Source organism: Hippichthys cyanospilos, chromosome 21 (assembly GCF_059441005.1).
Source record: "Hippichthys cyanospilos isolate Australia breed blue-spotted pipefish chromosome 21, RoL_Hcya_1.0, whole genome shotgun sequence".
NCBI lineage: Eukaryota > Metazoa > Chordata > Actinopteri > Syngnathiformes > Syngnathidae > Hippichthys > Hippichthys cyanospilos.
In genome coordinates, this window is record NC_142389.1 from 4008076 (window position 1) to 4035950 (window position 27875).

Below are 27875 nucleotides of genomic sequence, written 5' to 3' on the forward strand. Positions count from 1 at the left end.
ATCTTGTTTCATTAATGAAAAACAGGATGAGAAATAGCCCTTGGAAAAAAAATGCCATTGATGGTTTAACTGGTAACCATCATTTTTTTTAGAGCGCTCACACCTGAAGTTTAATTAGCTTCTTCCGCGCATTATTTTGACCTTTTTATATTGTTCTACCGTTTAATGCGTTGGCATCCCTGTCAGGCCTCATTCTTTAAAAGGGAAACTTCTGACTCGGCACTATTTGTCCATTATAAAAAGTGCACATGAGCAGATTGTATGGCAACAGTTTTATATGCCATTTAGTTTTATGAATGTCAGTAAGTTACTGTTGCTAATGGGATGTTGTTAAATCAAGGGACGCATTTAACGATCGCGGGAACCTCCAAAAATGATTTTTTAAAAGATTCTCCCATATTTCTAGCCCTTGCAGAATTCTACAGCGGCCGCTCCCTCTACTGAGTCAGATATCAGTATGCACCGATACAGGGATGCCCCTACTTCGTTGTTAATGGGGGGTGCCACCCCCCCGTGAAGTCTGAAACCCGCGAAGTAGGGTATCAGTTCCTAGATTTCTATGTACGCCCCAATATAGCTGCAATAACTATAAACAATCATTTTTTTGTATTTTATTACCTTTCTCCTATTATTTAACATTGCATTATCCTTATTAACATTATTGTATATTTATTAAATAGCTAATATTACTTAGTTTGTTGAGAATTTGTTCTCAGGATTGGTTACCTGCACCAAGATTCCGGTGAAAGAGTACGCAAGTCATCACATTGAATTTCACATTTATTTTGGCTCATGTATGGCTTATCATGTAGTATCTGCTGAATAATAAATCAACAACAATTTTAAAAGTCAGTAAACTAACATATAAACACTTGCCGAACTTTAATCTATGAATTTACTGTATTTTTAGCCAACATTAGCGGGTTAGCAACAACTACTAACTATAAAGTGCAACCTCTACACAAACGAACACATAAAGAGAATAAACACTTACTAAACATAGGCAGTAGCGTGCGTTATTAACATAAATGATATTAAACTATAAATATGAGCTTATGGTCACCGTAAACAGTCGAATGACGCACAAACGTAAAACAGGAAACGGAAACGCAACGCGACTCGACAAATTAAAAGCATACATTTCAAAATAAGATAAAAAACGTCACGAACTCTAACGCTTGAAGAATTCTTAACATAGTTATTAACTAATATTAGTTATTTGATGAATATAGTACAGTATAATGTACTTTTTTTCTTTTTTCAATTTTTTTCCATTTTTGCCCATTTTTTATTTTTATTTTTTTATTTTGAAATAGTTTTAATTTTTCTTGGAAAAACCCGCGAAGTAGGCGGGATCACTGCATCAGTGTTTGTTACAAGTTGGAAAGTGACCAAACTCCTCACTTAATTTTCTTATCTCAGTAAAGATTTTCCTAATGGGTTTATTGTCTCAATTGCTTCGTTTTAAGTCCGTTCGCCGGTGCAGCGTGTTATTTATTTTCAAAATAACGGTTCCATTTAGAGGAATGCTGATAGTAGAGAAGGTATTTAAGAGGCGATTACGTTTGAATTTCGTCTCGGCCTTTTCTATAGCCGAATGGTTTCTTCCTTCGAATTGCATTCGTTTGTTTTTGCCATTTTGCAGCAAATGACCAAATGATGATTGTTGTTATGATCAGGTTTTCATATGATATCAAGGCAAAAATAGTCCCGGACAAACACGCTAAATATAAAGCATTAACCTTGGACGGCTTTAGTAGTGGATTTGTTTGCGTTGCGTGTTTTCATGGCGCGCCATTTTGTCGCTCCGGCTTTGTTTGTTCTTGATAAGCCGCCGGTTAAATATAAGGATGAGGACGAGGTAATCAGTCCTTGAAAATGACATTTGTTGAAAGTTATAGTCGGTGTTGGATAATGTACTTGAAATTGATGTTCGGGGTAAAAATGCATGCGCGTACCCGAACAAATGAATTACTTTGGTTATGAAATATTTACTATATTCAGTGCCGGGTTTTTTCAAGGTAGACGAAATATTGGGTGCTATATCTCTGCAAACCTGCCTGGTACGGCATGAACGATTAGATGCTATCTTCAGTCATGAAAAAAAATGTGTTTTTACCTTATTCCATCCCTTAGTAATCAATGTTTGAAAATAGGTACTGTATAATTCGGATTATGAACAGCTTTTTTTCTCAAACACCTCGTTGGTGACGCCTGGTACAAAACATAACAAAATAAAGCACAATAGCGCACTCTTCATGTTCTAGTTAATCTGCTCTTAATTTGAAAATATATTGTAAATATCAAGGCATTAGAAAAGCATTGAATCAGATTTGCCGCTACCTGCAGAAATCCTGTTCAAATCTCAAATAAAGCACAATAGCGCACTCTTCATGTTCCAGTTAATCTGCTCTTAATTTGAAAATATATTGTAAATATCAAGCCATTAGAAAAGCATTGAATCATGTTTGCCGCTACCTGCAGAAATCCTGTTCAAATCTCAAATAAAGCACAATAGCGCACTCTTCATGTTCCAGTTAATCTGCTCTTAATTTGAAAATATATTGTAAATATCAAGCCATTAGAAAAGCATTGAATCAGATTTGCCACTACCTGCAGAAATCCTGTTTAAATCTCAAATAAAAGCACAATAGCGCACTCTTCATGTTCCAGTTAATCTGCTCTTAAGTTGAAAATATATTGTAAATATCAAGCCATTAGAAAAGCATTGAATCAGATTTGCTGCTACCTGCAGAAATCCTGTTCAAATCTCAAATAAAGCACAATAGCGCACTCTTCATGTTCCAGTTAATCTGCTCTTAATTTGAAAATATATTGTAAATATCAAGCCATTAGAAAAGCATTGAATCAGATTTGCCGCTACCTGCAGAAATCCTGTTTAAATCTCAAATAAAAGCACAATAGCGCGCTCTTCATGTTCCAGTTAATCTGCTCTTAAATTGAAAATATATTGTAAATATCAAGGCATTAGAAAAGCATTGAATTAGATTTGCTGTTACCTGCAGAAATCCTGTTTAAATCTCATGTACCCCCCCCCCCCCCCCCCCTCACGGGTTCGGGGAGTGATTGGATTAATGACATGATAGTGCAACGTGTCCTCACACGACTGAATTATGCCCAGTCGTTCTATTCATCACCAATATGCACGGGAGCGTTTATCATGAATAGCTGGCAGATGGGATCAAACTAATTCCAGGAAAAGCCATGCATATTTCTTGTCATTGTATTTTATGCAAGCTGGTGGTTATCATTAATAACTTGCTGGAGTCTATCAAGTCTGCGCTGCGGGCATGTAGCTGCGTGCGAATCTATTCTATTGATGCATTTCTTTGACGCGAGCTGGCAGTTATTAATAACTGGCAAGGAATGCATTATAGTAAATGAGCTCACCTCTTCCAGGAGGAGGAGGAGTGAAGAAGAAGGTTGGGCGTGTATCTTGAAAACTTTATGGACATTTAAATGATTATTCATTCATTTTCATCTACCTAAGATGAGAATTGGTGCTGATGCTCATTTTCAGTAAAAGGAAAGTTTTTGGGATCCAAATGTATTTATTAATTTGTGTTTTTATTTATTTAGATGCGTTTTTGGACATTACGCATCATTGACAAAAAAAAACTCAGTCCTTGGGTCAGCAATATATCTTAAAACATTAAATGAACACTGTAAATGTACAACTTCAGGAAACTACTTTTTTCTCATGCTTTGAACCTTGCGGCTTACAGTCCAGTACGGTTTAGCTGCAATTTTTTTTAGAAGCCACTAGGGGGCAATCACCTGATAGGCAAAGCGAGACAGAAGAGGACACTATGAATCAAGTATTGATTTTGAGTTTGACCTGCTATCTGACTTGCCACCAGGTGGCACTCTCTGCTCTCTGTGCTACTATTGTGTTGATGCAGTATTCTAACAATCCACTTCCTGGATTAATAACAGATGTTACAACTTGTGGCTTATTGTTTGTTACGGCCTTGACATGACAAATAGATTTTCTCTTAAATCTTTGTTTGTGTGGCTTGTAATCCAGTATGCCTTATAGTCTGAAAATAAAGTAGTTACCTAGTCAAAATTTCAAAATAACACTTAAAATTCCACGTAGCTTTGAACTTCAATCAAAAACACATTTTAGCTATCATGTGAAGCAAAATCTCTTCCAAAGTCATCTGAAAATTCAAATAAATTGTTGCCTGAGATTAATACAGTTTTAAATCGATTTATTAGACGTTCGATATGTTTTAAAAAATCTAAATATATTCCAAAAATTCGTCAGATTCAGACTATCGACCGCGCTGATTGTTTGAACTGGTATTCATCAAATTCTGAATATCAGGGACAAGAATCGTCACGGCTCTTAGTCGATCTCTTGCTCCTTTAGATGTTTACAAGACTGAAACGTCCAATTTTCTGTAACACAAGTAAACAATCTCAATCTTGGATCCTCTGTGCGCATTTAAGCTAAAAACGAGATGCTGTGTTTTTGTACATAAAGATTTAAAAACCAGCTGGTTTCAACACACATCGTACAGATTTAACGAAACGTGACGTATTTGAAGAAGAGTCGTACGAAAGAAATGAAGCGAGACGACGACTGAGCCGTTGTTCTGTCCTGAAGGAAATTTCTTTCAATCGGCGTCCATATTATATGTTCAGTCGAGGCAGAAAATTAGTTTGAGAAGAGGAAGACGGGAATCCCTCTGAAGAATTTAACAAGACGCCCTGCTGGGACCAGCAATCTGCCTTTAAATTATACAGGAGCCGCTGAAATAGAAGAAGGGCTCTTCTCTTTGTTTGGGAGCGTGGAGGTGTAGCAAAGGAGAGCATGATGAAGTTTCCAACTCGCTTATCTCCAACGTTAGTGCCCCGAAGGCCCCGCGCAAAACTTTTATTAGTTGATGGTTTTTGTTCACGGTAAGGTGATTGTTTCCAGGAGCGATTGAACATTATTGCTGGTTACAGTATTAAAACCCCTAGTGTTTCCGCTCCATGTGAAGGTCAACACCGACGTCCTGCACCAGCAGACTTTCACACTGATTACTTTCACTTCAGAAGGGATTTCGGGTGACTTTCAGTGGCATATGGCCGTTTCAGCCTCCGCGTTTATACTTTGTCTGGCTTAGTCTGTCCTGCGCCGTATCACATCATTAAAATGGCCAAAGTTGAGTTTGGTGCTTTAAAGTCACTGCGACCCCCGAATCCACTGCACAGAACTTGCATACAGAGCAGACTTCCTGATTGATCTCCTAATGTAGCCGCAGTTATAAGCGGCGTCCCAGAATGGTCCGTCGACCTAACTAAGCGTAGAAAGCGACACGTGTGAACATGAGCTATGTTCATTAAGTGCAATCGTGCCTTAAAACTAGCATTTAATACGTTTGATCCTGCTGTGGAGTCAGCTACCTCTGACACGCAAACTCCACCCATTAATCGCTATGCGTATTGTAGCGATCGCCTCGAATACTGAACAGATGACGAAAAAATAATGAGGTGCCGGGAAAAGGACATTTGATGAAAGACATTCACCATTTACGGTGTTTTAACCTTTTTTCCCCCCTAAATATTACTATTTAAATGATTAAAAGCACTAAACACAATGTTAACTTTCTTATCAGTGATAAAATAAAATAAAAAATGATAGTATTATAGTAATTATACTTATAGCTAATTACATGTATTTTTTGTGTATGCATGTGCCTTGAGGCACAAGATTTTTTTTTTTTAATCAAAATTTAGTAGTCAACTGTGTTCAAATGTGTTCAATTATAATAGCAGGCTGAACACATCATACATATTATGTATCCCATAATAATCCACAGGGATGCACAAAGCATTATGGCAGAAAAATGCTGACCAAGCATTAATAAAATACAACAGTAATTTTCAAACAAATTGGTATTATGTTGGCCAGATGCCAATACTAATATAGTTATTGCTAACAATATATATTTGTATGCACAAATGAAAACCCTGTGGCACAACACTGGCCATATATATATATATATATATATATATATATATATATATATATATATATATATATATATATATATATATATATATATATATAGATATATATAGATAGATATATATATATATATAGATATATATAGATAGATATAGATAGATATATATAGAAGCTAATGTAATTGATTACTTTTTTCTTAGTTAAATAAAGTGATCATACTCATCAATAAGTAAGTTCGAACATACTGGCAAATATTATTATTGTTATTATGATTATTATTATTGTTATTATTATGTCCCGCTGCCCACCATAGAATGTCACCCTTCAATCAAAAACATCCTCCTGTTTCACCTTGGCCTGGCCAAAACACATTTTATTGGACGAGAAATCATTAAAAAAAAAAGTCTCTCAGACAGTGGCGCTCTGGGCCCGAGCAAAAGAAAACTGATTTAGTGTCATGCTCTCAAGACAATAATAAACTAATACGGGTAGGTGCAGTGGAACCGTAGAAAGCACAAAGCAGGCCGACATCCTTCAGAAGACCTCCAACAGTCTGCTCCGCACTAACTGCACTGCTCCCTGTAGTCCTCTTCGTTTTTTACACTTATGTTATGTGGAGGGAACTAGGGGAAATCTGGAAAGAAAGTGCCGAATTTGCTCCGTGTTATGGAGAGGTCAACAGTTTGTCATATATTTAATCATCACTGGCATTTTGATGGGTCTTTGTCAAGAGTCTTTGGTGTTTTATTTGAATATATTTTGTCACTGCCAAGAGACAAATAAAACTCTCATATTTTTACATGAAAAAAAACATATTTTACATCTATGTTGATATCTTGTTATCTGCATGTAGTCGGTGGGAATCTATCTGTCTATCTGTCCATCTATCTATCTATCAATCAAGATTTATAGCTAGTTAGCTAGCTAGCTGCCTAGCTAGCAAGATTTATAGCCAGTTAGCTAGCTAGCTGCCTAGCTAGCGACAGACTGATGTCTGACTCTATCAGACTCTATCTATCAAGATTTATAGCAAGTTAGCTAGCTAGCTGCCTAGATAGCAAGATTTATAGCCAGTTAGCTAACTAGCTGCCTAGCTAGCTACAGACTGATGGATCTATCTATCTCTCTCTCTCTCTCTCTCTCTCTCTCTCTCCCTCTCTTTCTCTCTCTCTCTCTCTCTCTCTCTAATCTATCAAGATTTCTAGCTAGCCAGCTGCCTAGCTAGCGACAGACTGATGGATCTATCTCTCTCTCTCTCTCTCTCTCTCTCTCTCTCTCTAATCTATCAAGATTTCTAGCTAGCCAGCTGCCTAGCTAGCGACAGACTGATGGATCTATCTATCCAATCACGTATCACCTATTTGGTGAGATTGGTCATGTGACCTTTGCACGCCGTGATTGGTTTTTACCTGAACCTCGTGCAACTTCAGTGTCATTGCCGAGTGGCAGCAAGCGACAAAATGGCCGCCAAAATTCTTTTGGCTAGTGGCTCTACTTAGAAGATATTCAAGAGGGCATTCAATGTCTCAATGCTTCATTTCGTGAAAATGTTGTTGGATTGCAGTAAAGCCTGAAAAATACTGACTGAATAAAAATACGGCCTTTTGTTTTCCGGAACACTTATCAAAGAAGTAATAAAACATACAAGAGGGAGAAAAGGCTCTATTTTGTACGAAATAAATTCATGCTTCAATATGTTTCCAAGAATCCCTGAAACCTTTTTTTGCTTGCCTTTTTTAAAGTGCGCTAATGAAGATGTGTTTTGTGTACAATCTCTTCACATGCGCATGCTAAAATGATCCTATCCTAATCATCACTCATTTCGATGCTCTCTGTTTTGATACTTCCAGGTTCACTGGCCCCAACCTTCCCTCCCCCATTATAAGCAGCAAGAACTGGCTTCGTCTGCATTTCATATCCGATGGCAACCACAAGCTGAAAGGTTTCAGCGCCCAATACCAAGGTACATCTCTTCAATTTAAATTTGAATTTACACGTATTTCATTTATCAGCCGGATTTCGTCAGAGTTATAAATCCTCCCGATGAATTCCTTTGTGGAGTAATTTAAAAGCAGGTTCAAGTTTTTTTTTTTTTTTTTTTTTTACAGTGTAATTTACAGGCACTTTATTTTTCCTCCATTTTTGGACACTCCCCAGCTGCTCGCCTTTCGAGCTTCACCCCGGGCGCAAAATCTGAACCCGTGAACTCGTGTCAAAAGATAATTCATAATATAAGAAGGCGACAAATCTGCTGAGCGCACTCATGTTCCCAGGGAAATAAAATGTTAATGACCTTACTTTTCATTTTGTTCCATTCTCAAGACGACAGCGAAGAGATGATGATGTCAATGCCTGTGGAGAAAAGATGATAGATCGAATGACAAGATGGTTTTTAATTTTTTTTTTTTGTTCCGTTTCACAGCAAATTCACAAAAATATAAAATTAACAAAAATGTAATATATATATATATATATATATATATATATATATATATATATATATATATATATGGGAAGTCATTGAGTTGTTTTGTTTTTCAAGTAAAAATTTGAAAAATGCTGCATTTTGTTAATTTTTTCCCATGACTTCCCATATATATATATATATATATATATGTATATATATATATATATATATATATATATATATATATATATATATATATACATATATATATATGGGAAGTCGTTGAGTTGTTTTGTTTTTCAAGTAAAATTTGAAAAATGCCGCATTTTTGTTAATTTTTTGTGTTGTTTATATTTTCCTCTACTTTTCCCAAAAATAAATAGGAAGCAGCTCGATAATCAGTTTGCACTTTTCTCCTGATACCCAGCATTTTCGTATGTGTGTCCACTGCTGTGTCCATTTGGTCTCTGCAAAACCGAAATGTCATAAGGTTTTCCTTATTAATGGTTATTTTCCTAAAAATTTCATGCATTTTTTTCCACTTCTCTCAATGGGACTGTCTCTGTAAGACAGAACTGTCCATTTCATCCCTCTCAAACACGAGACATTATTGAAAAGGCCGGGACGTCCTCTTTTGAGTACGATAGGACTTAGTTAGGTAGCTTCAACGAGTCAAAATGGATGGATGTATAATGTTTTTTTTTTTTCATCCATCTTTCCCATGGTGTCATTTAGTCCAAAAAACAAAGTCTTTGTTACACTGTTATTTGTAATTTTAACCTAATATTATTTTTGAATCCACCTTACAGTTTATGGACTTTATTCGACACGACACGGATGTTGACGCCCAAATACAAATCCCTCTTTTTATCATCACCATTTTTCATGCTATGACTCAGAGGTTCAAGGGCCGACCCATAGAAAAGAAGAGCTGCGAGAGATGGATTATTCCTCAAAAGAAAAAAAAAAAAATCGCTGCTCTCTAAAGATGTTTGGCTTTCATCGCCATTTGTAAAATACGGACAAATAAAGACGAAAGCAAGACAGTGAAAAGCGTTGCCTTGGGTTTACAGGTTCACTTATTTAGAAGATTTTTTTTTTTTAAATGACAACTTCATCCTTAGGTGTAATTAATGAGTCTGCTTTGTCATTCACCACACGCTACTGATCATTTGCATGTTGATAATTTTCATAAATCCACAGCAAGCCTTTACTAGAGAGATTATCGAGCTGTTGATGGAATGTTTGCTCTCATTAAGTCTCTTTTCTCAGTCCCTTTCTCGTTTTATGAGACTCTGCTAGCGGCACCGGATGTCTTTATTCTCCCTTTTTTTTCAGTGTTTGTCGAAAACAGACACTTTAATTGTCAGGAGCTGACAAAATAATCAAACTGAATTAGTAGAAAGGAGGGCAGAGATACTTTGAGTTTGCTTTTGAATTTCTGTGACAATTTTTGTGATTGACAGGATATGAGATTTTGTAAGCAATTAAAGAGGACACCAGGTAGCTGAAATTTCACCCAAATGTTGAAAACATGTCAAAGTTCAACACGGCATGACCGCTTAGTTATCGCACTACCGGGAGTGTGTCATCCATTGGTTAAAATGCTGCAAGAATGATGCGAAAAAATCTGAGCCCAAAAAGGTAAAAAAAGACTCCAGGGAGCTGAAATTTCACCCATATGGTGACAGCATATTGAACTTAATCATGGAACAACTTAGTTATGACAGTACTAGGAGCTTGCCATCCCTAGCCTAAAATACCTTGAGAATGATGTGGACGAAAATGACCCAAAATGGTCAAAATTCTGCAGAAAGGTTTATTTTATATTTCCACATCACCAATTTCAGGCAGCCTATTGATTTGTGTCCATTGTAATGGACATTTTTTTTGTTTATATCTTTTGACTCATTGGTGCTGCCCAACAAAGTCCTAGTGTCCTCGGAAGAGGACAGCCATGCTTTTCATTGATATCATGTATTTGGGCGGGATGCAATTAATTTTACTTTCTTGCTGAGACAAGTTGGACACAACAGGGGACACAAGTGAACAGGCTGTGGTCTCGGGGTTATAATTATCATATGCTGTTATTATTGAATAGTTTTGCAAATGTTCTCCACACTATATGAGATAATAGTTAAAATATTCCTTTCAAAAATGTATTTTATTCATCTATTATGTTTTTTCTCTCCAGTGAAGAAAATGACAGAACTGAAGTCTCGAGGTGTCAAGATGTTACCGAGCAAAGATAACTACCACAAGATATCAGTGTGTAAGTCAATAAAGATATTTTACATATAATAGGCAATAAAATGTTTTTAACTCAATCACTGCCGTTGACTTCTTTTGACGTCAAACATGCATTTGAATAATATGAATCACTGATTGACCACCAGCCCAGTGAAAACAAATCATTGGAATCAATAGAAATCAATGGCCGTGAATGAAAAATTTATCATTTACTAGTGTGATTTTTTGATGTTGCTTTTTCTATATCGCTTAATATTGCTTAATTCCTCTTAATCATGAGATTTTAGGGGACAACAAAAATGGCAATTTTTTTCAGTACATTTTAAAAGAGAAAAAGCAATTTTCCACACTTTAGATTGGTCATAGTTTGCCAAAATAAAATCTAGCAGAGTAATATTAACAAACAATTTATGCATTTATTCAATTCATATTTTTTTTTTTATGTATTTATATAGGAAATTTGAAAATCACCAAATCGCCATCTGGCATCATGCGTAACCCTCATAAGTCACATCTATGAGCATGATGCCAGCAAGATGTTGAATTGCAATGTTTCTGTGTTAAAAAAAATAAATAAATAATATTGATGATCATAATAACAGTGATAATGATTCAATTTATGCAAATTTTGACTGCAGTATCTCAAATGGGCGTGGCTCAAGGCCACAACATGTGTCCTGACCCCGGCATTCCCGACCGAGGCAAAAGAAAAGGCTCGGATTTCAGGTAAAAATCAAAGAGTCCCGTCAGGGTGTTGAGTATTGAGACGGCACCCTAAAATATATCAATAGAAACCGGTCTCGGCCTTCACGGTCTTCCCTCTGAACGTATGTCACCCGACCGCAGGCGAGGAGCCACGGTGCATTTCTCCTGCGACGAGGGTTACGAGCTGCAGGGCTCCAAGAGCATCAGTTGTCTGCGAGTGACTGACAGCTATGTGGGCTGGAGCGACGAGCGACCCATCTGCAGAGGCAAGTGTCGACACTCTGCTTCCACCGTGTTGCCATTCCACAAATGGAGGTCACCACAATACGTCTTACGTCATCTCTCTTACTACGCTCGTGTGATTTGAATGCAATTCCGCTTGTCACACGGCGCTCATATTTTATTTTATGTAGCGCACAAGATTTGGCAAAGCCTCCCTGCTTTCAGTATTCCAACCATTTGTTTCACCGGGGGAAAATAAGCCGACTCTGTAAATGTGAAAGCCAACCTCGCCAATTCATTATTTTGTGTTGAACTGATCCAATTACAGAACGCAGTCAGTGATGAAATAAGGGGCCAGTATCCAATTACTAAAAAAAAAATATCTGTAAAATATATTTTTGTTTGGTTCTCTGGCTTTAAAATGTTGGCAATATCTTCGGAGACGTAGCCCATTTATTCGAGTCCACTGTTGTGTCCGTTTTGTCTCAGCGAGACAGCAAAGTTAATTGCAAGGCAGCCAAACAAGACACATCATTGGAAAGGCTAGTATGTCCTCTATAGAGCACACTAGGACTTCATAGCCTAGCCTGTGTCTCTTTTTAGACACAATTTTTTTATTTTACAACACACAACATAAAGCTCACCAGAGCACGGTGAGCGGTCGCTAACTCCCCACAGACAAAGATCTTCATTTGCAACTGAATAACATTGAATGTTATAATTGTATAAAGTTTCCATATGGAATAATTGAAGACCTGTATTCCAAATTAGCGTTAGTTACCATTACAATGAAAGCATACAATGGGGAGTGTGTTTTTCAAAAGAATTAGTTCTCAATTATTTAATACGGTCTTTTTGGCGGTGTAATGTTGGACATGCTTTGCACTCTATTTTATATTTTATAATCAGGGTCACCTTCAGGGTCGGAACAACTATTATGAATTGTTTCGCGTCTCCAAGTGTTTAACCAGGACTCACATTCAGGTCCTTTTACATAATTTCAGGCACTCTAAGGTGCACGCGCATACTCACACACACTTCCCTTCAAGCGCTCATTGAAATTCTGCTTTAATTTGAAAGGATGTTTAACAGCTCCACCATGCAGATCCCCTCAGGCCTCGATAACAAAAGTCACATTGTCCTTTGAAGGATGGCTTGCTTCAAAGTTTTCACAGTCCCACTGCACTGAGGACCGATTGTTGTCCTAACAGATTGCGCCGTTGTCTACACATTAGTTCGGGTTGCTTATGAGTGTTTGTATTACTGGCTTCTGTACACAGAAATAAATGTCAGAGCTCCCTTCCGGATGAGATTTCCAGTTCTTTGCATTGCTGGTTACTGTAGTTATCGCGCTCGAATTTGACATGAAGACATGACGATGGAAGAGCGCGAGAGTCGGTGCGATGAATCGTCATTTTAACTAAAAAAATTGTGCCTTTGATAAAGGTATTCTTCTATGTAAAAATAACCTCGCTTACCACAGAAGCAGTTTAGACTACCGCATCAATGCAAAGCACCTAGGTGTGACAGTAGTCACGGCTAATGTAAGCAAAATAGAGTAGCGAGTCATGGCTAAGCTCTTAGCCAAAATATTGTTATTATTTTGGTAATCGCAGTAGTACCCATCATCATAGTCGTAGGGCTGGGTTTTTTGTGTTTACATTATCTGTTTTTATTTTATAGTCAGGGACACTACAATCAAGTTATAAACGAGGATGATAGTGTAGGAGTGTGACTTAAAACTTTCCTTCCAGATAACATTTCGCGGCATTCGCAGTTTAGATTTAATCTGCCAAACGAATATTTTTTCTCAGCATTCCGTAACTCGGTTTGCGCTATTTTTTAGTTGTAGTCAAATAGTGTTTATGGTTCTTTATGTATTTGTGTCATATATAATAGACCTCAAGCAACTATTTTTTTCTTCGATAAGAAATGATTCAACGCTGTGAGTACCCATCGCCACAGTGGTGCAAAACCTTGAAGCTCCATTTAGAAGCCTCACACTGTGAAGGGAAGCATCTTACTTGCGTCTGACGTAATATATGGGCGTCTAGCAGCTTTCACATAGTTTTATTTTTCAAACTTATGATTGTAATCATAAATCACAGTGGACTCCTTGGCATGGCTTCAAGGATTTCCACATAGACTGATAAAACAGACGCTGGATTTCCTGTAGTTTACAGATTTGTCCATCCTATATTAATATCAGTCAAACCAGAACATAAAGCTTTGTCATATAAATCGTATGTTTAAAAAAATAACCCCTGAAGGAGTCCATATGGAGCTGATTCAACTTAACCAAGAGAACCAGATAATGATGTAGTCATACGATTGTAAGAAATCCAATTTAGAAATGTGCCCTCAAGGCCTAACCACCAATGAAGGAACTGAAGGGTTTCATGATTAACTTTATCGAGGGCTGCGCTTGGGTCAGAAAGTATCGGAGTACAAACTTCAGGGATTTCTGGTCTAATGCTGATCGTTGCAGTTTCCACGGTGATAAACTGTGAATGTGCTCAGAATGTGTGTAATCAAAAGTAACCCCACCCCCCCAATCTGTCTTCTTTTAGCTCCAATGTGCGGAGGTCAATTGAGGGGTCCTAGTGGCGTCATGACTTCGCCAAACTACCCAGTCCAGTATGACAACAACGCTAACTGCACTTGGGTCATCACCGCGACAGACACGTCGAAGGTAGGGGACGATGAAGAAAATTTTCACTCACATTTCAAGGCCAACAGAATATTGTGTGCTATGTCTATGTAAGTTAATGGTAACATTTGAAAGATTGACTTTGATTCCCTACTTTGAATTGCATGTAGATAATAGCTGTGTTATAAGTGTGGAAACACTGCCATCCAATGGTCACAGTTATCACTACAGTGCTCAATTGTGTTACATTAGGTTAGCATTAGTCAAGGGTGACTGCTCCTCACCATAAAAAAAATGTATTTAACCAGAATTGTATTATTTATTATTGTTATTTATTGCTATTTTTTTACTGGTTTAAAAGACGAGAATTCTCGTCCATGGCACTGAATTAGTTAATAGAGCACGACTGAAAATGGTAAATGTTTCTTGCAGCTGTTCTTTTATCCTTGTGGTTCAGTTACGCAACTCTCAGATTTTGAGGACTTTGTAAGACCGTGATGTGCTTTTCCATCTGACAATATGATGACAGAAGGTAGACTGAACTTCAGGCTGTTAAAGCAAATCAAAGTTGTGACAGTTGTAGCAACCTTTCATTATGCAGACACTTTTTCTGGTATTGTAATTTTACATTTACTGGGTAGATGAATTTTCATTTGGAAAACTATTATTTGGATTACTTGGTCGGGGAAGAAGATTCATTCTTGCTTTCATTTTTAAACAGACAACAGTCTTTATAATATGTATATCCTTCTGAGACCCAGTCTATTCATTTGTGTCCACTAAAGCGGGAACACTTTTTTGATGTCTCGCTTTGACAAAATGGACACCGCAGTGTTTAAATGGGTCTCATCAATGTCCCCAATGCCATATAGGTGATCAAGCTGACGTTTGAGGATTTCGACCTGGAGCGAGGCTATGACACGCTGACAGTGGGGGATGGCGATGTGGTGGGGGACCAGAAGACCGTCTTTCATGTGTGAGTGACGGTTTTCATTTTAAGCATAAGATCTCTTCACATGTCCTTAAACAAATTCCTTGTATCTGTAATCCCGTTTCTCGTTGCCCCTTGGATTCTGTGAATCATGCAATCCAAAAGTATCACAGCCATTTACTGAAATTTGATGATAACTAGATTTTGGGAAATGACAGCACCTCCTCTATATTCCAAGAACCCTCCAATTACCATTATTAAAATCGGAACACTTAATCACTCACTTTTCACATTGGAATTCCAAACTAATTAGAATTGAGTGACATTACTATTACTACTTCCGTGCCACTGACTCATCTTGACGCAATTTCCCACTAACTTGGCCTCTTTTTTTTTTCCCCTTTCTTTCTCGCATCAGTTATTGACTTTGCTTTCTAGACTACTTGACTTTTATTTATATTGTCATATGATGAAAATAAGGAATGAAAATGAAGAAATTTTTGTATCAGCCTGTCAGGTACCACCACGCCGGACCTTGTGGTCAGTACCAGTCACCAGATGTGGCTCAATTTCAAAACAGATGACACCAGTGGCTCTCTGGGCTTCAAGGTGTCTTACGAAGGTAAGAGCGGCTTGAAAGGCGAACGTCTGTTTTTATAAGTGGGTTGTCTGCAAAAAAAAACAAAAAAAGCCGCCATTGTCTTATGGAAATGAAACTAGATCTCTTATTTTGCCATCCTCAAGAAAAGGGTGATCAAGGTCAAGTCTGTTGCTGACTGAATCCATTTACCTTTAGCTGCATTGCAAGTTGTCTCCCCGGCCCACAGATGCTTGTTTTGCATCAGTAAAAATAACACTGAAAGTGGAACAGCGTGCAGAAAGCAAATGTAATTAAAACAATGAGTTCTGCTTAATGAAGGGGAAGATATGCTTTGAATTCCTTCAACTCCGGAGTCTAATTTGCATCATCCCTTGTTTCGAAACCCTATCAATACTATTTACCAATGGCTTATAGAACAGGGGTGGAGCTGCTTGCCGGCTCTTGTCTCTAATAATAATAATAATAATAATAATAGCTGTGATTTTTTTTCCCTTTTGTGTCTTCATATTTACTTTAAATATTAATGTATATATATATATATATATATATATATATATATATATATATATATATATATATATATATTAGGGCTGGGCGTTAGGTCTTAAAAGTGCCTTGTGATTTATTGCGATACAGCAAAGTCATATTGTGATACATATTGCGATATATTGGGCAAGGTTTGCTTAAAAAAAAAAAACTGGCATATATACATTAAAATGACTGGAAGAAACAGAAGGAAATGGTTAAAATAGACAAATTCTATTTATTCTACATGTCCCTAGTAGTTGGAAATACTCTTTCTGATGACACTGATGTGGCAGAAATACAAACACTCTTATCGCGCACTACTTCATACTCTTCTTTTCCTGCCATTTTTGCTCTTCAACCGTAAACAAAACAGATCTGTGACATCACTTGTGGATGAAAAAAGTACAACAAAAGAAGCGCTTGGAATGATTTACATGTCCAACAGGATTGATAATATGACAAAAATCATGATGCAAACGCCACAATATGGCGTTGAAAAAGAATACACAATATATTGGAAACTGAACGTCATATTGCAATGTATCAATATTATCATCCAGCACTAATATATATATATATATATATATATATATATATATATATATATATATATATATATATATATATATATATATATATATATATATGAAAATCTGTTAGTCAGGTCTTGTTGCCTAAAATTGAATGCCATCTGCAGTTTTCATTTGAATCTAGGCCTAGCGAGTGCCGCATGCCCATTAAGACTCCCAGCCGGTATTTGGCAAATAAACCCCTTTGTCATTCTCTGCCTTATGAGATCGCATCAGTTTTGTTGTTGACAGTAATGTGAGTTGGAGAGGCCATTAGCACGCTCGGGTAGTTCCGTAAAGCCAAACAGACAGGGGTAACAAGCATGCCATTATGGCCCTTCCCTTATTCATAAGAAGCAAATATGGTGTGCACTTGACAGAATGTACACAAACCAACCCCGGGATTATACATTATCGCGGACAAACATATCGTCATTGAGGATATTTGTATTTGCGCTGGTCGCATTCTGTTTCTGCTTAAAAATCTACCGACTTTGCTTTTGAGTTACTTTGCTTATATGTAAATACAACACTGTCGTTTCATCTTGTCATCTTCTGAAAATGTCCTGCAAGCTCCTTGCCCCGCTTTGAGGTGACTCCCGTGTAAGACCAATACGCTGTTTGATAAATAAGGAAGCCTTGGGGCCGAGGGGGGGACACAGTATTCAATATGTCAACGAGAACATATTAACCGCAAAAGTTAGTAAACAATTATCATTATTACCAATGTGGTTTTTGAGCCAACCTCAACTCATTTTGTAATAATTACAGAGCAGACAATAATTTACTGGAGTGTTTTATTTCAATTATGTTTTATTTTCAGCCTACTACCCTCTTACGATAGCAAAGCATTTTTTCGCTAAAGGAATATCTGAATTTTGCTTGTGCTAAATTAGTAAATGTTCAGCCCAAAAGATGTATTTATATGTGGGCTTTTAGGTGCGCCCTATAGTGTGGAAAATACAGTACTTACATTAATGAATTACTTCAGATACATAAGTGCTAATTCATTACTTTACAGTACCTAAAGTAATCTATTCCTCTTAGACTTGAATACTTAAACTATTCAAATGCTAATCTCAAAGTAATCCATTACTTGAGTACCTAATTACTTTCGTATGTAATTATGTAAAGTTATCAATGCCTTTAATACAGTGTTTCTCAACTATATTTTGCCAGGCACCCTCTAGAAAAGAAAAAAACTTTTCGCGCCTCCCCCCCAGTCGATGCACTGAATATAACTAAGATTATTATTGATAAAAATTGTTTAAGTATACCTACACATTTAACATTAAAAACAGAAAAACGCAATATAAATCAACTTTCAACAACTGTTAATTATTTTTATCGTGTTTATACGGGTTACAGCTTAGTCTAAAACGGAAAAAAAAGAAGCAAATGCACCAAAGTGCCTGAAACTAAAATAAAATGATGAAAATTATTACTTTATTGCAATTAAATTCCACATGACAAAAACAAAGCCTTTTTCCTGGGATCATCCGCGTCCCCCCAGGGGGCCCACCCCACTATTTGAGAAGCGCTGCTTTAATACGTGATTATCTAAAAAATGTCTTTAGTACTCTCCGTTTTATTTCGTATACCCTGTTTTTTTTCGTAGTTGTAGAAATAGGCGTTTCTTTGCGCTCACAAGATTTAGCTTGGTCGTCACAAAAAAAAAAATCCAAGCACATGCATTTTTGGTTGATAGTCAAGAAAAAAATGAAAGAAAACCTTCACCGGTTGTGTGCTCACAAGAAAAAGAAAAGACTCATACTCACAAGCTTTAACTATTACGGATACGAATATGAGTATTTTACTGTGATCTTACTCCATTCACTTACCAATAGGGGTACCCGATTTGAAAACCGCTTTTTTTTCTTGCTAATAAGATACATGAGTCACGTGAGTTTCGATCATTGAGGCAGAACACGCGCGGTGTCCCATCTTAGCAAAATGTCAATGTCCCTCCAAAGCTCCAGGCAAATTTTCTAGACCATCGGCGATTATGCATTCAATGCACAGATTCAACATGTCAAACGAATACCGCATGCGTACATGCTGTCTCTTGAATATCAGAGTTCTGTCGCTCGATTGAGTCAGTATTCAATTCACCTTGATTTTTTTGGGTTAATTTTCCCACCAGAAATTGAGCAAGGCAGCTGCGGTGACCCCGGCATCCCCGCGTACGGTAAACGAGAGGGGACGGGTTTCCGTCACGGGGACAGGCTGTACTTTGAGTGTTTGCCTGCCTTCGAGCTGGTGGGCAAGAAAAACATCACCTGCCAGAAGAACAACCAGTGGTCGGCCAAGAAACCCAGCTGCGTTTGTAAGTTCCTCGCGCATGAACACAATGAGTTTGTGCACATTAATATGTATGACGGGTGCAAACGAGAGCAAGGTTGTTGCATAATAAATGGTCGGAATAGCTGCGCGGTTTTCCGAGAGCCGGTTTGGAAACAGTATGATGGTTTATTTTCTAATTATCACAAAGAACGTCAAACAGATGGGAATCAGGGAACAAAAGGCTGACCAAGCAAATTATTCTCTTTTTTTTTTGTATCGCTGATGATAGTTTGGTGGACAATCTGTGTTGTGGAGATAAGATTTGTAAACTAATTTGAGGAAACAAACACATGGTTTAATTCATCATATATATATACATATATATTTGTGTTTTGTTTTTGTTGTTGTTGTTTTTAATTGCCTCACAGCAGTGACAATGTCGATAAAATTAGCTTCGCAACGTCTTGTTTACAGCCCGAACTTTCTGAAGTGAATGCAGCAAGGGCGCCGTTTTGAAATTACCCAAATTAACAGTGACGGATCCTCATTTTCACCAGCGCACTTGCTATTTTAGGCAGCACACTGTTGGCATTTATGCCATAGAAGATTTTCTTTCCTTTGCAGACTTTCGCAAATGCGGTTTCTGTGGCAACATCTCTTCTCATCACACTTTGGTGTCGATGTCCAAATATTCATGTTTTATGTACACATAGTGAAATTACAGACGTGTGGAAATGCCAATATAAACTTGTTTGAATATATTTGTAGTATAAATACCAGGCATTTGTTATGGAGATTAGATTGGAGTTGTTGAGGCAAATTTCAAAATTTTCTTAAGATCTCAACTTTCCCTTCCCAGCATCCAAAAAGGTTCTGTAATTTTTCACTTCAATACCAAAAACGTTTTTTTCCACATCTGTCACTTCCACATTTGTGTGTGAAATCCTAATTAAATGATTAAAACAGTTGAATTGCCTTCTACTTTAGCAAATGACCTTCATAGCATCCACCGAATGAAATTATGCTTTCATTTCAGTCCACTTACCTTTTTAATACAGAAATTATTACGGACTGAATGGAATATATCTCAACTAATGTTATTACGCTTTCCAGCTTCCTAGGTTTGATTTTTTTTTTTCCTCACTTCACTCTGCAGTTTCCTGTTTCTTCAACTTCACCACCCCCTCAGGGGTGCTGTTGTCCCCAAACTACCCACAGGAATATGGCAACAACATGCACTGCGTTTGGCTGATCATCACCAACCCGGAGAGCCGAATTAATTTGGCCTTCAACGATCTGAGCATGGAGAAACAATTTGACTTCCTTTCCATTAAGGATGGAGGGAAGGTAATTCCAACTCCTAACTGTCCAATATTTTAATGCTTGTTTTTACACCTTTTCATTTGGTCTCTTGTCAGGCTGAGTCTCCCATTCTGGGCACCTTCTCCGGTGACGTTATCCCACCTCCCATTACCACCAGCGCCCACGTGGCCCGGCTGGAGTTCTTGACCGACCACACGTACACAAACCGGGGCTTTAATATCACTTTTACGAGTAAGTATCAAAGGATGATCGAGCGTATTAAAGCCTGGCCGGAATTCATATTTTGCTTTCTAAACGGTGTACGTATTTTGTGAATGTATCGTAAAAGAAGCTCATCAGTCAAGCGCCATAACAATGGGACACATATCTCCCTCAAACCTCCCCATATATATGCGAGATCGGTTTTCCACACTCACACCGCAATTGACTCCAAGGAAATGACAAACTCCCTGTTTTTTTGTCTATACAGAGGCTTGACATCTAAATAAATCTCGAACAAAGAGAAAGCATCCGTAGCTGACAAACACATTGCGGTAGTGCTCATTATATCCTATTCTGGGTCTCTGCTGACTTCTGAGGAAATTTCCAGATGGGTTTTGTCCACGCTGGTAAACCTGTTTTATGGATATACTGTACCATAGGGATGTTTTTTTTTTCTTCTCCAAGTTCGTTGCAGTTATTGAATATATGCAAGTGAGTGAGTGATGCGGCGAAACATTGAATAACAAAATACGGTACAATCTTGAAAATAAAATATACTAGTCATGGGATTTTTGGCCATGTTGTAAAAATATGTCAGTTTTGTCACATCATGTCATTTTCATTCATCTGACGTCTCAATGAAAACCTGCCCATTATTCTTCCAATTTGGCTTTGTCTTCGACACACCAATCCCACGTCGGTGGTCGAAATTCATCGTGCGGCGTCAGATTGGTGTTTGGAAACACCATCGGAACCCGGAAGTTTATCACAGGGTGTTGGAAAAGGGTTCCAGGCCGATAATCTGGTGGGGGCGGTCGGCATAATCTTCACTCTGAGTGTCTGTTTAGCTAGCCAATTAGCTCACAAGACGAGACGAGAACCGGAAGTGACGAACACGGTCATGCCTTACCTTCATGGAGAACAGCATAATTTCTCTCATTTTTAAACATCCCAACCTTGGCAGGAGATCCATCTTGAGTGAAATTGATAGCGGTCTGTTTATTTGCATATAAATCCACTCAAAGTCAGCTAGGATAGGCACCAGCAAGCCTGCGACCTTTGTGAGGATAAGCGGCTATAAAAAACGGATAAATGTATAAAGCGACGGAGGTGACATCAAGCATGCATCGATACATTTTATGAAACGTACACCACAGAAGGAACAGTGACTATCGCCGTCCATGCCGATCTGCCGACGTAATTGGCCGACGTTGCCGGGGGCTCGCATCGTCGGGTTGGTGTGCGGAGGGCCTTACCGTTCAATTTTACGACGCGCAAAGCATCTGCTCGATGTTGATTATAAGATTTAAAGTTACTGTATATTTCCTAACAATCATTTCAAAAGCATTCTGACCTTAACAAAAGGAACACAAATCAGCCTTCCCAGAAAGGGATCCCCAATGGAACGCCATTGTGAGAAGCACATGGCGGCTCCTGCATTATAATGAGAAAGTTGTAAGGGGTGAATATATAACTAATACCGGCTGGTGACAGGAGCTGTCAATTGAAGGTGCCGCTTAGTTCCAGAGGACAATGTCGGCTGACTACAAGACATTTTCCTTTTTTTTTTCTCCCATCATTCACGTTAATTAAGGAAGCGGCAAACTGCTATGAGACCATTTTAGGTGTGTTAATAAATAACAGCGTGATGGATGATGTGTGGCTCACACTCTGTTTGGGTTCAATGGATCCATGTGGGGGATTCATCAACACCTACGTGTCACCTAGCTGTGTGTTTGTCGAAGAGTTAGTGTGGAAGTAGTCCAAGGTGATGTATCGCTTGACTTGCCTTTGTTCCGGGGTTTTGATTTTACTGACTGCTTGTATCTCTGGTTAACATACTGGGTCTGCTCGGATTTATTTCAAAACATCACAGCAAATCTTTATTTGGAGACGGGACTTTTGCAACATCATCAACCAATATGTTCTTCTCTTATTTTAGCGTTCCGCCACAATGAGTGTCCCGATCCAGGAGTCCCGGTGAACGGGAAGCGCTTTGGTGAAAGTCTTCAGCTGGGGAGTTCCATCTCATTTCTGTGTGAGGAGGGATTTGTGAAGACGCATGGCTCACAAACCGTGTCCTGCATCCTCAAAGACGGCAACGTGGTGTGGGACAATGCGGTTCCACGATGTGAAGGTGAGATTTATAAGATCGAAATTCTGTTATTGAGAAGACATTGAACTTGAAGGTTTACGATGCCGAAGTACAAGTATGGAACATCTGATTTTAATGAGTTGATTTTAAAGTGTTATAAATTTGGTCAATGGTAGTTACACCATTGTCAGAAGTCGGATTATGGAGTCCGGTTAGTTTATAAAACATCGTTGTGACGTTAAAGTAGTAGTAGCAGGGTAGTGAGAGGGCGTTTTTGGCAAATTCAACATGGTGAATTGGCGCCGGACCATCGTGACATTAAATCAGTCAAGAACGCAAATGTCGTGTGGGACAATGCGGTTGTACGATGTAAAGGTAAGAATTCTATTCTAAAAATTCTCGTATTTACAAAAACACATTGAATTACGATATACTTTAATATAGGTTTCGAATACAAGAAAATAAAGTACAATATTAAAGAATTTAACATGGCGTGTATTTTGAGCTTTGAACAAATTATGCAATTTACATGTGAAATGTGATTCACTATAAGTGGATCCTAATGATTCAGGATACAAATTCATATCTAGAGGTTCCAAATACAAGAAGATACAATATTGTAAAATTTAACATGGTCTGTATTTTGAGCTTTGAACAAATTATACAATTTACATGTGAAATGTGATTCACTATAAGTGGATCTAATGATTCAGGATACAAATTCATATCTAGAGGTTCCGCTGTACATGGCAAAGTACCATAGTCTTTATGTTTATCCTCCCAATAAATCTTCTCATACTTACCGTAATTGCTGTATTTGTCGCAAATAATTGTTTTATTTGGGGAAATTTCTGAAAAATGTCACAATGGGGTAAATGGCACCCCTGATTATTAGACTGTACATTCATTTATTAATTTAATGAACATGATTATCAACGCGCCTCATATTCGGAAAAAAATACTGTACAGTATGTTCCCAGCTAGTAAAGCCACCGCTGCAGAATTTCGAGAATATTACAGCAAGCCATTTGATCTTGTTTTCTTTCTTTTTTTTATTTTTCGAGTGTCTCTGAGTGTAGCAGAGTTGGAGTGTTAATCAGTCAAGCGTGAGAATACCGAAGAGGCTCAAACTCGATAATGTTCACGATTCATAACACACAAAGGAGAGTGCATTATTAAATCATGGAACTTCCCATCTGAGTACCGGAGGAGCTATACTTTCCCTAGTGGACCTCGATCATCGTATGAATTATATAGATGTCCTTCACCATATTAGGGCGACTGTTTAAAAAACTTTATTTCTAAAACCGCAGTATCGCCTGTTTTCTCGCGCCGTGATTATGGACGAGCAGTGAGACAGGAAGTGTCAGCATCTTAGAGAATGGAGTACTGTTCTCTGATTGATTCTGGTGAGGAGCATTTGCAGACTTATTTAAGGACGGGGACATATGCAAACACGTGGATGTGTCACACCTGCACCTGTGATATAGGAATACATTTAATAGGGTTACATTCCGGAGAGAAATTGTTAACCTTCAAGTGAACTATCGCCGATTTACATTTGCAGTAAAAGAAATGGGATGAGCTGGGATTTGATGCATGGGCTCATCTATGGACCTTGTCGTATGTCATCTGGCAAAGACGTAGTGTACCTGATTCCACGGCAATCTGCTTGGGCTTGTCTTTTTTTTTTTCTTCTTCTTCTAGCCCCCTGTGGAGGAGAACTGAAAGCTCCCAGTGGGATCATCCTCTCTCCCGGCTGGCCGGAACTTTATAAGGAGGCTCTTAACTGTGAATGGATCATTGAAGCTCCTCCAGGCTACCCCATCAAGATCATCTTTGACAAGTGAGTCTCCTATATAGCGGACCTTGACATTTCATCTTTTGTTTTATTCCTAGCTTATTATTTCCTAGTGAATTGTGGAACTGACAACGCGTAGTAAACACTTGAGATTTGTTACTACGTATTTGCTAACTTGTTCAAACATACTTAAGTATGTTTCAATGTATTTGCATGTATGAGTCAATGCATTGAAAAAAATAGGGGAAAGTCAGTCACATGTGCACGTTAATGTATAACACCCTCAACTAGGATGACATGTTTTATTATATTATTATTATTATTATTATATACCATATTTTCCACACTACAAGGCGCACCTAAAAGCCTTATTTTTTTAAAAAAGCTGATAGTGCGCCTTAAAATCAGGTGCGCCTTATATATGGATCAATTTTGCGATTGGGATTCATAGATGGGGAATAAGTAGCTTTACCTGTTTCTTTTGTGTGTTTACATTTTAACAAGGTTGGTCATATTGACATTGAGTTATTATGCTATTGAGAGTTTAGAGTTATTATTTGAGTTATTATTGTTTTTACTTTGAGTATTACTATATTGTGATTGAAAAAGTTTTCAAATGTTTCATTAATTGAGGGTGCGCCTTATAATCCGGTGCGCCTTGTATATGGAAAAAAATTTAAGACATGTCATTAATTGAGGGTGCGCCTTATAATCCGGTGCGCCTTATAGTGCGGAAAATACGGTAATTTTACAAAAATGACGGACTGACGATGACAGAAAGATGGAAATAACAGACCAGCAAAAAAAAAAAAAAATATTGGAAACTCAGTCACATATGCCTGTTAATATATACCACCCTCAACTAGGACAGCATGTTTTATTGAAAAAGCCCTCCTAAGTATTTGATCCTTTATATTATACTCGACCCCCGAGGAACGGTTACACTAACAGGAATCCGCATGCACACAAAGAAGCCTGTCAAGACACGCAAGTAGTCGTGCATGCATTTTCTATGCAAGTATCTATCAGGGGACGCGGCAAAGATGGGGGATGTAATCCTCCGCGATGGTCGTGTGTGAGAGTGAGAGACAGCGACAGTGTGCGAGAGTGAGACGGGGAGTTGTCGGATCAAACGCAACATTCGCCAAGGCTCGTCCTCATGTCCTCATCCCTCGCCTTGATAGCACGCCATGAAAAATGAATCCAACATAAATGTTTGTTCGTCTATCATTTTTATGTTGCATCAATAAAATATCACAAAACACTTCATTTAGATAACACAGCTCCGAGTCAGAGCAATTTATTCGGATCTTTTGAAGATGAAGTGCCTCGACTTGCAAAAGCTCGGCGATGTGCGCACGCAGAGTCGCACGCACACTCAGGGAAACATGCCAAATACCGTAAAGTCAATCGGAAAATTGTGAATAATTCAACTCTTCCAGCTGCTTTATTTTTCCAAATCAAGCTTATATGACTGCTTACAGTACGTATTTTTAGACAGATGCTTTCAAGCTCTTTTTAATATTCACTCAAAAAATGATTTTGATTGGTAGTTTATATATTCGCGTGGATAAAACTGGATTTATTCAACCCGAGCCTACCGGAGAATAATAGAAACTACACACTTTTATAGGGTCTTTTTTCCAACATTCTTATCCACTCTTATCCTTTTCCTTATGCTCAGTAGGTTATTTCAATTTTCAATTTTCAATTTTTATTATTGTAATAAGCCAGATTCTCCCCCATACTTGTCAAATGGTTTGGCCCAATTTGTCATGTGCGACCTCTCGTTACCTGTCAAAAGAATGCTTTATTTTTTAGGACACTTCTCTACTACGATTCCAAAAGTTGAATATTTTTCTGTGGACAAATATTTATTCGTAATTATTTCTTCTTGAGATTCTTTTATTTTTTTGGGCGGGGGGGAGGGGGGGGCAAATGTGTATTAATAATTAAGATAATGATTTATTTTTGTGAACAGATCTCTATTCTAATCCCAAAACAGGATGTTTTATGTTTGATATTTTTCTGTGGACAGATAATTACTTGTAATTAGTATTTTTTAGAACAGTTCTGACAATATATTTATTACTTTTTGTGGGAAAAAATATTTATTAATAATAAGTTATTTCTTTTTTAAAAGAGGTTTCTTTTATGATTTAAAAGAGGACATTTTAGTTTGATTATTGTTTTGCAAATGAAGTTTCTTTCAGTTAGAAAGATCAATTAGATGGGCATGGCATTTTTGTCACTTTTATTTATTTTAAAAAGCGTTCTTGACTCAAACGTTTTTCTGAGATTTTAAAAGCCATTTCCTCACCCTCAGGTTCCGCACCGAGGTCAACTACGATGTCCTTGAGGTCCGTGACGGCCGTTTCCCCTCATCGCCTCTGATCGGAAGTTACCAGGGCACTCAAGTTCCTCAGTTCCTCATCAGCACCTCCAGTTTCCTCTATCTTCTCTTCTCCACTGACAAAAGTCACTCTGACATCGGCTTCCGTATCCGCTACGAAAGTAAGAACTGTTAAACTTAGGGTAAAAAGTTGACGCCTTAACATCATATGAACCCTGAGAGGACCTCATTTGCCTTAGGCGAACCCAAATTAGATCCCAGCCGCAGTAAGAGGTGAACATAGTCCCCGGGTTGTTAAATACACCAAGAAGTTCCTGTCGGAAGAGTTAGCAAAGTACACGATCTGATAAATCAGTCAAATATACTCTTCTACACTTCCGCAATTGGCCACCAGATTCTCTTAATTTCATCGTGTTGGGCTCACAGCAATCTCCCTTTGCAGTCCTCTGTAGGTAAATCTTTGCAAATCATGAATAATTTACTTTGAGCCCAGCTTGTGCGGAAACATGCGGAGTGGAAGAGAGGACTAAAACTTCCCATTCGTTTGTCGAAAAAGGATGCTCTGTTAAATACTTAATCAGGGCTTCTTGAAAAAAAAATGCTGCGTTGAAATATTCTTTGCCCCCTGATTGACCTAATCATATCAAGCGAACGAGCCCAGTTGTCTCAATATTTGATTGTATTATTATTTTTTGCTCTTTTGCACCTTTGCTCTGCAGCCTTGCAGCTGCAGTCGGATCACTGCGTGGATCCGGGCATACCCGTCAACGGACTGCGGCACGGAAATGACTTCTACGTGGGCGCTCTGGTGACATTTAGCTGTGACGCCGGCTATACGCTCAGCGATCCAGAACCTCTGGAATGTGAACCCAATTTTCAATGGAGCCGCCCACTGCCCAGCTGCGATGGTATGCTCCAGAATGTCACCATATATATATATATATATATATATATATATATATATATATACCGC

General features: G+C 38.0%; 1 protein-coding gene across 1 annotated transcript in view; it reads left to right on the forward strand.

Annotated features, from left to right (window-relative positions):
- Positions 1-27875, forward strand: part of csmd2 (CUB and Sushi multiple domains 2) — a 178832-nt gene that overhangs the window by 75479 nt on the left and 75478 nt on the right. Inside the window, exons 6-19 of the mRNA XM_088404647.1 lie at positions 7834-7946; positions 10585-10662; positions 11279-11366; positions 11487-11611; positions 14138-14259; positions 15090-15193; positions 15658-15770; positions 18990-19172; positions 20286-20476; positions 20548-20683; positions 22596-22790; positions 24456-24594; positions 26876-27063; positions 27622-27810. Of these exons, the coding sequence (XP_088260773.1) occupies positions 7834-7946; positions 10585-10662; positions 11279-11366; positions 11487-11611; positions 14138-14259; positions 15090-15193; positions 15658-15770; positions 18990-19172; positions 20286-20476; positions 20548-20683; positions 22596-22790; positions 24456-24594; positions 26876-27063; positions 27622-27810 (1964 nt within the window). The remainder of the gene's footprint in view (positions 1-7833; positions 7947-10584; positions 10663-11278; positions 11367-11486; positions 11612-14137; positions 14260-15089; positions 15194-15657; positions 15771-18989; positions 19173-20285; positions 20477-20547; positions 20684-22595; positions 22791-24455; positions 24595-26875; positions 27064-27621; positions 27811-27875) is intronic.